Genomic DNA, 12,525 nt, shown 5'->3' with positions numbered 1-12,525 from the left:
TCCAATGGGTAAAATATACTTCACGTTACACACCTTTCAACCAGATGTGCTTAGAGTATATGCACATTCACAGTTACGAAGGCTAATACTGAAATCTTCTCAGAGACTAAAAGTGACAGGTAGTGACTTATCCACCAGCCTGGCCTCGGTTGTTCAAAAGGTGGATAACGCTATCCACCTGATAAATCACTATCCAGCGGATAAATCACTATCAAAACCTATTGAGTTATCCAGTGGATTATGATTTATATTATTATATTATTTAGATAAAACTTTTACTTCATGTAGTTACTATTAAACTACTAAGAATTTTGTTAACTACCCTGGAACACCTTAACTACATTAATGCACTTTTAGTGACTTTCTTTTTCTTCTGCAGAGAATTTATGCGGTCACTTGTCCTAAAGGAGAATTTATAACAAAGTCCGGGAACTGCCAACCGTGCCCAAATGGCACATATTCCGACAGGATAAACAGTACAAGATGTTATCAGTGTGATATTTGTCGTGGAAGACACAACATTCCTACGAAACCTTGCTCATCGACAACGAACAGTATTTGTAGCTGCAAGCCTGGTCACTATTTTCAAGACAGCGTTTTATACTGCTCGAAGTGCCGTACGTGTGGAATTGGACGTGGAGTAAAAAAGAACTGTACTAGAAATAGCAATACCGTTTGTGCTCCTTGCGGAAAGGTGACTATTCTAATTCCTTCCTACATTCTCCTATTTTCCAAAGAAGTCTCTATTTGAAGAGATTTATTTATCGATGGTTACTCGGGGGATATTCGGAAAAAACCCGAGTGCTTCTTTGCCTCTTTTCCTATAGCCTCCTATTGGTCAATGGCAGAGTATCCGAACTAGAAATCGGAAGGGTCGTAGGTTCGACTCCAGCAAAAGAGCACTCGCCGGCGAATTTTTTCCGAGTATTTCCGAGTCATCATCCAGTGATGAATACATCTCTTCATTTCATTCACCCAGGTTAACTCTTTCACTCCTGTAAGGGCCACTGAGACTTATAGATTTTACTCTGTCTAACGCCAGACGATTTTACTCGTCAATGGGGAACCCCACAGGAGTGAAAGGGTTAATGTATTTCATCTCTTTCAGTACAATCGTGAAGTCTCTTAAAATCAGCTATTGCCACGATACTTGAACCATTAAAGTACCTCACGGCTGTTGTATATGAGGTTTTGGCCGGCGCCAAATTAACCCTGGCCACTTTCCTAATGTGGGAGGCGCGGTGGCCTCATGGTTAGAGTGCTCGACTCCGGATCGAGTGGTCCGGGTTCGGGTCCTGGCTGGGGACATTGTGTTGTGTTTTTGGGCAAGACACTTTACTCTCACGGACCGGCGGATTGCTGGGGGTAACCCTGCGATGGACTAGCATCCCATCCAGGGGGGAAGAAATACTCCTAGTCGCTTCATGCTAAGGAAACCGGAGATAAGCGCGGGCCTGATGAGCCTTCTGGCTCGTAAGCAGAGACTTTACCTTTTTACTTTCCTAATGTAACCTTAGGCGAATATGATAGTTTTAGGCCTAGGGTTATCATTAATTAAGGGTTAGGGTTGTTTTATCATGGTTACAACCGTGACAGTGACCTGTAAACCTGACCTGTGACCTGTAAAATATACCTGCCGCGCTCGCTGACGTCTTGACCGAGGGGACATCTTCTGTAAAACGTGGTGTTGTTTCAAGCCATGTCCTTTGAGAACAGTTCTCCTTGGAAGCTTTGATAGTCTCGAGGAGCTCCTGTTTTTGTTTCGGGTGGTATAGGATATCCTGTTGTCTATTTTTGATAAAATTTTTATATTTTCCAATTTATTTCGCGAATCGCTCAGCCCTCTGCAACTTTCTAAGGTAGGCAATATTGTGAGACTTGTTACCTTGTAGAGTTAGTTGAAGAAGGCTGTTCGATTTCAAGAGATTTAACTGAAACGTTACCGGTAATAATCATTGACCTCATTGTTGGTGTAATTGCTTTCGTAGGGGACTTATTCAGATAGCAAAGATTTGAGTCGGTGCAAGCCGTGTACAAAGTGTAAAAAAGGCGACACAGTTAAAGAAGAATGTACGAAAAAACGTAATAGCGTATGTCATAGTGGTAAACAAAACAATCTTTCGAAGGGGACACCTTTGGCTACTCCTTTTCCACCACCACCGCAAACAACAGCAACGCCGGTCACGGTGCTATCTACAGCGCGTTCTAAGCCATCGAAACAGGCAAGACCCGCCCAGTCAACCAAACGCAGTAAGTATAAAGCCCATGTGAAACGTAACGGACGGTCTTCGTCACTGAATCGCGTCTATTAAAACGTCAAATAGATTTTTAATCGTCAAGTAATGATATCAAATCGCATTTTAATCGTTGAGGTTAATATCCCTTACTATTCTTTAATTGTCTATCTATCTATCTATCTATCTATCTATCTATCTATCTATCTATCTATCTATCTATCTATCTATCTATCTATCTATCTATCTATCTATCTATCTATCTATCTATCTATCTATCTATCTATCTATCTATCTATCTATCAGGCTCGTGCCTGAGAAGTAGTTACCTACGTTTCGTTTCCGTTTTCAGAGAGCGTCCTCTTTGCAAAGAAGTTTGTGATACACCCGCGTTATCGCATGTTAAAAATTATAGTAAAAACGTCAAATCAAACTTGGTCATAAAAACGTTGGAATTGTTATGTGATACAACAAAGTGCACGAGTGAATTTGTCTCCAATTTGTCTTCTTGTTCATTGCAGATAATGATGTCTTACCCTTCGAAGTCTCTCTTTCGGTGCTGTCATCATTTTTGTTTTGTGTTCTTGTGGCATTCGGTTGTTTGATGTATCGCTACAGAAAGAGAGGCTCCCATAATTTGGCACATCAAGGTAAGAAACGTGTCCCAAAATTATGCTCATTCTAAGGAGATGGCTCCAGATTATGTTGTCCGACGGCGACGGCAACAACAACGGCGCAAAACAATGATATCATTGGTTAAAAGAGCATAAATAATCGTGCTGCACGTGCAGCATGGATTTTAGGGCGGATTCTTGCGGTACTCTGCATAAGGACGACGTGAAATTACCAAATTTGAAGTTTTGACGACAACGTGAGCATGCAACACAGAATCTTTCATTTTCTATTTTCACTTTGTAACCGCTCGTACCAGTTTATTTTTAGGATACGTCACCCAAAATTGTAAGAAGTGAACGAGATAGAATAACCGCGAAAGAATTGTAATAAAGCAAAGTGATATTTTGAGGTGACGTTTTCGTTGAAGTCGCTGTCGTAGATCTTAAGGTCCCTATTAACTCGTATTTTTGTAGCAAATTTTGGGAAGGGCTACAAGTATACTTAGAGGGTGTACATTGAAAGAGACAGTTCCAAGTTCAAAGGTAGATTTGGCGTTCTTCCCAGAAGAACATTGCAAGTACTGTTCATCGCTGAGCGGAGAAACGGAGAAAAAAAGGCTTCCCGTTTCGCTTCGGTTAGTATCGGAGAAAATTTTTTCTTTTAAAATTAATTAATTAATTTACATCACTGATTTACATTACTTACATATAAAGCATATAAATACACGATTACATTGCTACTATACAGTAATTACTTAACAATACAGATCTTTAAAAGAGACAAATTTAAGCTCTCAGTCCTTTGGAACAGTTTCAGTAAAAAAGAGTGATACAGATTCAAGGGAATTGCGTCGTCATTTTTCCTATAACTGTCTCTTTCCTTTTTTATTACAGAAGTTGCTGCGGAGGCCAGCACAGGCAGCACAAATGTTACTCCGGAAAATCATTATACGACTGTCCCAGTAACAGGAGGCCGCAGAGGTAGGTGCATTGTGAACTAGAAAATTCACACCGGTCACATGTTCTTGGCATGCGTTGTTCGCGTTGTTCGTTCAAAAATGTTGAAACCAAATAGATCAGATTTAACCCTAAAAACGTCTGTTGGAAATAATGCGCATGGAAACTTAGCCAGTTCTTTTTACGTCCTACTGCAGAAAACGTTTTATGTTCTCGCTGTATTTCATATCCTTTTTTTTTTTTCACGCTTAATCTATGATCTTAAATCTTGTTTTCAAAACGCCAAAAAGTAGTAATAAAAAAAAAAAGGTTCGTTGCATGATGAGACGCCTGATCGTTGTGTAGTTTTTATCATTGTGTTTAATGCTGGGTCACCATTCATACATGCAAGGGTGCGTCCAACTCGCAGAGATGGCACAGAGGAGAGAGTACTCGCCTCCCACCAATGTGGCTTGGGTTCAATTCCCATATTTTGCTTGACATGTGGGTAAAGTTGGTTGGTTCTCTACTCTTCTCCGAGAGGTTTTTTCTGCGGGTACTCAGGTTTTTTCCGTCTCCTCAAAAACTTTGATATGAGTTGAGTCGATTTGATTGCTCTTCAGCGTCCCCAATTAGTACCTCACTGCTAATTAACAATTAGACCCGTAGCCCATGAGGCGAAGCCGAATGGGCTATTGCCCCGTGGCCCTTAAGGGCGAAGGGTCTAATTGTTTTAGTATCACCCAACTAGTCGGACAGAAAAGGCAAATGATAAAGTTAGCAAATGCAAGTTAAAGAAATATTTAATTGGGAATAAAGCGAAAGAAAACGTCACGCTTTTCGCTACTAGAGGACTATTACTAATAGTACTCTAGTAGCGTAGCCAATCAAAATGCAGGATTTGCATTAGTCCACTAGTTGGGTGATACTAAATACAGTTGGCACTTAAGTGAAGTTCATTATCAAAATCCGAATGGTAAGAAAGTCTCAATTTAAGATGTTACTCAGACACCCTCCTCTCTTTGAGCTCTTAGTTTACAAACAACACTTGGACTTAACCGTTAAGCCTGTTGGATGCGCCCTCGTGTTTATCGTGATATAATTCTTATGGGTTTCTCTCTTCTAACTTTAGCTATCAGGATTCAGTGTCGGGAATCCTATTTTGGCAGAAATGAGCCGGTTTCGTATAATGTTGTCTTTTACCAAAATTAAATTGGTTCAGTTACTCTTTAAAAAGCTGCTGAAATAATCACTTATCAAGATTGAAATCTTTCATGGGACAATTCAAGCAAAGTGCGTCTTTAACTTAAACAAGTTTTGTCAGTTCGTCGAAGTAAATAAACTTATTTAAAACAATAACCGTAACAAACCTTGGGCATGGACTTTGTGTGCGGGCTTCCTTTTAATGTCGTTTTCCCTGTCAGTAAACTTTGTATATATTTGTGTTTTCTTTGGTTTCCTTGTGGTTTCATGTGTTTCTTTATTCATGACCACCATTCGATCTCTTTCCTACTTATTTACCAAAAACAGCTGGGACATGTTTCTCGATTCGCATCGTCGTTGTGTCACAGCTCGGCTCATGTCACACGTTCGTTGCATTTCTGTTTACTGAATGATCGTCAAGGCAGTAAATAGTACGTTTTGGATGTGCTACAACTCTCGAGTTATCATTCTGCATCAACAAGTGCTTACGGAACCATCTTGACTTCATGTCGTCGTCTTTGATGGAAATGGCCGCCAAAACTTTGCCTTCACCTTGTGGCGCTAGAACCGAAGTTTCATAGAAGGGTTTTTCTTGGTTCCCATTCGTGGAGAGCTGCATTTACGACCTACGACCTATGGGCCTGTTAGGGAATCAAATGTGAATGGCAAAGAGCCTTTCATGGATAGAAAAGGTCTGTGTAATTTATACCTTCTTAGTGTCATAAGGCCACGATGCCCCAAAAGAATCAGCGTTTTGGAGACAGAAACTTGAAGTACTCACGGAAGATCCAAACCAGAGAAGACCAGAATGGCAGTCTAAGTAAGTAAATGGTTGTTATATTTGAAATATGTAACGCCATTTCACCCAGTTTGTTAGAACTATTGACTGTCTAAATGGTTTTGGTGGATTCCATTGTGTCTTGTCTTGTTTTGCCTGGTACGAAACTGGGTCATGTTAGGGTTACCTTTGATGATAGCTTTATCGGACGCCATTGAATGTCCCATGCCTTCACTTTGATGACCATCATGCTGTGCCAATAATCCTCCATTGATGGACTCACTGGTAATTCTTTTCAAGAGATGATCTTTGATAAGCCATTTTATGCAAGTATAAACGGAAAAACCGCCACTGGATCACACCATTTTTTATAGTTTTGCTTTGACTTTTCTCTTTGGCAGGAAAACAAGAATAAAAATAAACTCAGCCAAGCAGTTGAGTTGGTTGGATTGAGGATTTTCTCTTGTTCTCGCTGTGCACCTTCGCTTGAGCTTAGGTGTTGCATGTTAACTTGTATGAAGTTACTTTACTAACTCAATAAATGATTATCGTCTAAAACATAATCGGTGTTGTAGCATCAAAAGACTGGATGTCACATGCTTGGCTGAATTAAAATGCTAACACTTTCTTTCACCCATTCAGTGATTATTCTTCACTCGTAACTTTGACAATTCACGGAAGGAGTGACAGAGGTTACACCGAAAGTGAATCGTAAGATGTTTGTCCTCTCTCGTTCTGCACGTCGTAACTACTCAGCCCATAAAGAGACCTTACCGGGAGGCTGTTTGTTTAGCTTCCTCCGCCTGAAAGACATAAATTGTAAATAGCGGCTTTCTAAATTGAATCTTGACCGTCAAAAATTCTGGTCATCTCGAAAGGCAGCGAAGACTTCTTGTGTAAAACAAAAGATTGGGGACTCCACTTAATAATTATTGATAAAACACCACGTCAATGCATCGCGAAAAAAGCTCGGACGTCAGTTGTAGAGTTTTGGCGTTAATGCAAAGAAAAGTGGTCGCTGACCTTTGGAGCAGGAATCAAGTCATCTTACAAGCCATGAACCTCACGGTGTGAACTTGAAGACCTGTTTGAGGATTCTAGGCAAGATGACTTTGACAGCATCAGTCCGATGACAGTTCTTGGGCAGAAATGCGCAACCACACGAATCCGTCAAGACGTCACCTGTTCCATCAACGAGGAGCACTTTGTTGAGGCCAGAGGGGTTTCTTTGAACTTGCCCAAGGTCGTACGATACTGTGCGACCAAAACTAAAAATTGGAACCATAGCACGAGAAATTCAATGCTCTGTAGCCAGTAACGCGGATTTCAAGTGTTTTGAACAATGATAGAAGCATATTCAGTGGCGATGAAAATTTGAAATTGTGGCCCCATGACTGGGTCTCAAGTTCTCAGTCTTTTTGAAAAGAAAATCAGTGAAGTCTGATGCACCCTCGGGTTCCTATCATCCAGGTGATTTGGTTAACTAAAGGAAACGCAAAAAAGAAGAGAATAACGGGCTACTCTGTCCTTACCACTAATTGGCGATTTCCCTTCTCTGGATTCCTCTTCCCAAGGTATTTTCTTGAACACTTTGGCTGAGAGGTTTATCGACTCTGCTAAAACTCCTCGTTTTTGATACTCTCGAGATTATACTCGACTAGCTCTCTGCAAGTTGTTATGATGCTACACTTTTCTGTGACCGCTGCGTCTCTGGAGATGATTGCTTTCTAACTCCACTAATTCAATTCCAGAGGTAACCATTTTCAGTGGTTGGTGTTTGGGTTGCCCTTTGATAGTCAAGTGATTTTTGCCACCTCATAAATTACCTGTTTGCCCTCTCTCAGTGGATGGTAAAGAAAAAATCTTGTTGTTGACTCCCTGTCCGTTCAATTTTTCAGGGCGTCGGGAAACTGGCCCCACAAGCAGGCCAAGATGCAATCACGATTTCTCTCGACTCCCGGGCCAAGATGAAGGTACTCTACCAGAGCGATGCCTCTTTTACCTTTCCAAAGGTTTAGTCATGTCATCCCGTCATGTTTATCAAACTGCTCAGCGCAGATTTCTCACCTTCTGCAAGCAGGATTTGAAGACTGCTCCCAATACCTTTCCACTTCCAGCGGATGAGCAAACGTTGATGCGTTTTTGTACAATGCTGTCTGAGAGGATGAACTATTCTCTAATCAAGACCTACTTATCTGCAGTGCGCGCACTTCATTTGGACAATGGCTTACCTGATCCATTACTCAACTGCGTTCAGTTGCAGAATCTCATCAGGGGCGTCAAACAAGTGAAGAGTTCATCGGGTCCTACAAGGTTCTTAATTACATTTGAAATTATGAGGACAATCCACGAGTCTTTGGATTTGAGCGATCAGGACAATATTATGATTTGGGCAGCGTGCTGCTTGGGTTATTTCGGTTTTTTACGTCTTAGTGAGTTCATGGTTGACGCGGCTTTTAATCCAGGCATTCACCTGTCAGTGAGTGATATTGACCCTGATTCCGACGTTAATCCAACTCACATGAAAGTCAACGTAAAGTGCTTGAGAACAGATCCGTTTCGAAAGCAATGCCACATATATATGGGTCGTATCGATTCACCAATGTGTCCATATGTGGCTATGGATAATTACTTAAAGGCGCGTGGCTTGGCATCAGGGCCGATGTTCCTGTACCGTGATGGCAGTCCATTATCACGGCAAAAGTTATCATGTACACTACAGTCCATTCTGCGCTCAGCTGGCTCACCGCCTTGTAAATACTCAGGATTTAGCTTCCGTAGTGGAGCAGCCACAACTGCGGCTTCGCGTGGTGTTTCTGATGATCTCATTAAGACACTGTGCCGAAGATGCATCGATTCTTACGATGCCTATGACAAAACTTCGATTGACACGGTTTTACGTGTTACCTCTCAGTTAGTTTAGCAGGTACGACAATTGTAAAAGGCCTCTGGTGGTCTAGTGTCCCGAGAAACAGTGTATTTCCACATAGTCTAATCAGCTGTTAGAAGCTTAGATATTCCTAAGGGTTTCCGGCAATCAAGGCTTACATTATTTCAGCCACAACAAACACAGCTTTTAATGCAATAAATAAATAAACAAATAATTAATAAATAAATAAATAGATAAATATAAATATGGTTAATTAAGCAGTGTTTACGATAAGAAAAGCATTGTTGTGTTGTATTTCCAAATTCAGTACGAAGCAGAGAATTTTTAGATTTGGTACAACCCATTTATAAACTCAACACTGCCGCGAATGTTGTAAACAACTTATTCAACGCACATGTACTCAGTGTTCATGTCCAACCAGTAAGTACGAGACATCTAAAGGAAAGAGAGGGTAACTAGCAATAGAGTTATTGTCATAGAGTTCTGACATTAGAGTTAGAGTTAAGTTTCCAAAATCCTGAATTCAAGATTTTGGAAGGCCTAAATCCTGAATTCAGAAATACAGAAAGTATCTTAAACATGCATAAAGGCCTAAGGTTAGCTCTTATGAATGTTGGCTTAGGATTTTGGCAACTTAACTCTAACTCTACGACATAACTCTATGAAAGTAACTCTAAGAATAGCTGCCCCCAAAGAACATCTAACGAAAATGTTTTTGTAATATTGTAATTTCAATAGGCCATTTCCGAGTTCGTATCAACCTCCTCTTCAAAACGAGTCTAAGTGCGAAGTTTTTTTATATGAAAATTAGTTCTACTTTACATATGTAAAGTAGAACTAATTACCATCACAAAAACTTCGCACTTAGATTCGCTTTGAAGAGGAGGCAGACATGAACTCGAAAATGGCCTATTATTAATGAGTTAGAAAAATTCATTTTCAAGCGCGGTCGATTTCTTATTGGTTTGAAGCCGTTTGTAGTCGTTTAGGATTTAGTGTTTTAAAGTTCTCGATTTTTTTTCCCCAGGTTCAAAGAAAATGCTACGAGAGGTTCCCTATACACTCATCAACGAACTAGCTATGTACTTAAACCCACGAGAGAAGTGGAAAATTCTAGGTGGGTGTCTTGAATTCAACAACACAGAGATTAGCAATTTTGGACTAGTTAAACAGAATGCGACGCAAGTCATGCTTGAAGAATGGGGTCAAAGAGATTGCGCTACGGTGGCAAATCTTATGAAGACTTTTGCTGCAATGAAGTGGCATAAAGAAGAGAAAATATGTGCAGAATACGTCTAGTTTAGTTCTTATCGCGTAAGTGTACTTCTTTGTTTCATGTAGTCTGCCTCAAGCGGTTTACAAGCCATGAGCCCATGACTAGGAACATACAACTTCATTGTATTTGTGGAAAGGCGTTTTTTACAGTCTTGGTTATTTTTAGATTGATTTTCCCGAAAAAGGGTTAAACTAGACTTTTCCAGCTAATAACAAGTCTTCCATGAGAAATCCATTCATTACCCGTGAGATTAAAGGGGCACTGTCATGCTAACTTTACTGTTTTTAGGGCAAAACTGAGTAAAAATCTAAATTAGCAATTTAGTTCACACTTACAACATTCCTGACAACCAACTGACAAGATATGAAATATACTTATTGCACATAGAGCTATTCGTATTTAATTTTTGGTGACTTTCTGCGGACCTATCTCCAACTTTTTTCAAGTTTCAATCCATTTCCATCGTCTCCATCCACGGATGCAAATAACAAAGAATAACCTCAGTGCACTTCAATTGTTATTGGCAACAAAACTACACCATTATTTTCATGCAAAGACGTATTTTAGTGATTCGAAGTTTGACTGAAATAGCGTGACACTGCCCCTTTAAGAATGGTCACTCGTGCAGGCCATATCTTATTTAGAACTCGACTAAAAATAGCTTGATCTGTGAAAGTGCTGTTACATAGACCTGCTATTGAAGTTGTAGGCTCCTAGTTAAGCCGCGACTACACAAGCGATTTTTTCCTTCAGGATGGTGATGCGATTTTTTCTTTTAAATTGTCGCGTCGCCAACGAGCAGTGGTGGCTACGCTTGGCGTCAATTTTTTCGCGATTCGCATCTGATTGGCTCGATAACCCCTGGCCGCTTCACAAATTGTCACGAATGCAGGACAAAATGTTGCAACGCGGTTACGCGAGTGACAAAGTTCACGACTTTGTCGCGAAAAATTCAACTCATTCAATTTTTCGTGATTTTTTCTGTGATTTTTTCAGCTGTCGCATCACCTGTGGGAGGGTCTCCACGGGTGATTTTCACCGCGCGCTGGCGACGCGACAATTTTCCAAAAAGTCGCATCACCATCGCAAGCAAAAAATCGCTCGTGTGGCTGCAGCTTTATGGGCTCTTGGTTTAGTTCATTTTTGTTTGTTTAATGGGCTGTCCCCATTTGTCGTTCATCCATGTTTACACTCATTAATTGTACGTGTTTTCGTAGTCACGCAGCCCAGTTTACTTTGTTTTTGACTTTTTGAAGAAAAGGCTAGGAACAGAAGGGAAAACCCAGGAAAAAAGCACCGGGCATCGAGGATGCCTAAAAATGCACGTGAAAAATCCAAACCGGACTTTTTCTCAATCAGCGCATATTCCAGTGACCTGGGACTGTTTGCGTTGAAGCATCGAATTTTTGATAAAATTTCAACTCATTCGAATCATTTCACATACACTACTTTTTTGTCGCGTGTTTACTCTCGTGTTGTAAGTCAATTACAAGTAAATTGTGTGGTGACACAGCCCAATTGTCTGTTGTTTTTTCACTCTGTTTTAATTGTTTTAATGTTTGACGTTGTGGCAGTCTTTATATATTGGTGTACATATGCTTAATTTATTATACTGAAAGTACCACTTGAAGTACATTCCAGAGGTCTTTATATAAGATGTTTGTAGTATAAAACATGAAAATAGTTCGATAAGAATTAGTCTCCAAAAGTGGTTCCTAGTGCGGGGCAATTAGTGAAAAATTTCACTCATGAATTTCCGTTTTATGTCGTGTGGCATTCCATTGGGTGGTGCCTTGAATTGTTATAGCGATGAGAATTATATAGTTTTATTCTAATTTTGAAGGGGGATTATGGGCATGTTTTTTCAAAGTTCGATTAGCCCTGACTATCAGGATTGAGTTTGAACAAACCATGCGAAGAGATGTCATGGTATTAACTCGACCATAGTCTTAGCTTCTTAAAAAGGGTGTGTATTATATTTTTAAAACTGTGGGGCTTGTTCGAAACCGTTTTTGGGTGAATAGAAAACATATCCATGTTCATGGCAGTAAACGGTTGAGGTAATTCAGCCCCATTTACTCGCTATAAATTATTTTCCCAAGTCGAACTGGTGTTTCTTGCGATTTGCAAGTTCTACCCGCGGGGAGGGTATGCTAATTGAAGTCTGCCCCTTTTTGAAAGAAATACAGTATGCGAGAGCCCTTCTATTTCTTCACTATTAATGAAATTAGTATTTCGAAGCGATAGTATGAAAGAGAAATTTAATGATATTCACAGAAACTTGTTTTTAGCGTCCTTTATCCTACAGACGTTTGTGACCTGAAGTGAATTGTTTTGTTAAATTACCTTGTAGTTTTAAAGTGGTACTGTGATAAAAAATCAAATCTTTTTATTCTTTGGATTTCAAAACTATGTCAACTCAACACTAAGTGAAGCCAAGTTTTAAGCCTCAATTTAAAAAGGACACTTGTTTATTTTAACTGGAATTTTCCTATTTCATGGTCCGCCGTCACTAAATTTAAAATCTCGAGAAAGCTGGATCGAGGAGAAAATGACGTCAGACTCACTAGCGTAAGAATGCAATGCGTTTGTAC

At 40.1% G+C, this 12,525-nt stretch overlaps 1 protein-coding gene across 4 annotated transcripts in view; it reads left to right on the top strand.

The window, feature by feature from the left end:
- LOC138025223 (tumor necrosis factor receptor superfamily member 16-like) overlaps positions 1–10,906 on the top strand; it is a 35,131-nt gene extending 24,225 nt beyond the window's left edge. For 3 of the 4 annotated variants that reach the window (XM_068872432.1, XM_068872431.1, XM_068872430.1), the window contains 6 exons: positions 380–694; positions 1,989–2,250; positions 2,756–2,884; positions 3,743–3,829; positions 7,664–8,691; positions 9,683–9,819. In XM_068872432.1, the coding sequence (XP_068728533.1) occupies positions 380–694; positions 1,989–2,250; positions 2,756–2,884; positions 3,743–3,829; positions 7,664–8,688 (1,818 nt within the window). In that variant the 3' untranslated portion in view covers positions 8,689–8,691; positions 9,683–9,819. Of the gene's footprint in view, positions 1–379; positions 695–1,988; positions 2,251–2,755; positions 2,885–3,742; positions 3,830–7,663; positions 8,692–9,682 lie in introns of all 4 variants that reach the window. The other variant, XM_068872433.1, reaches the window with a different exon arrangement.
- The last annotated feature ends 1,619 nt before the right edge of the window (positions 10,907–12,525 follow it).

This window comes from Montipora capricornis, chromosome 12 (genome assembly GCF_036669925.1).
Source record: "Montipora capricornis isolate CH-2021 chromosome 12, ASM3666992v2, whole genome shotgun sequence".
NCBI lineage: Eukaryota > Metazoa > Cnidaria > Anthozoa > Scleractinia > Acroporidae > Montipora > Montipora capricornis.
The sequence above is the reverse complement of the archived record's forward strand: the minus strand, read 5'-3'. Positions and strand labels throughout refer to the sequence as shown.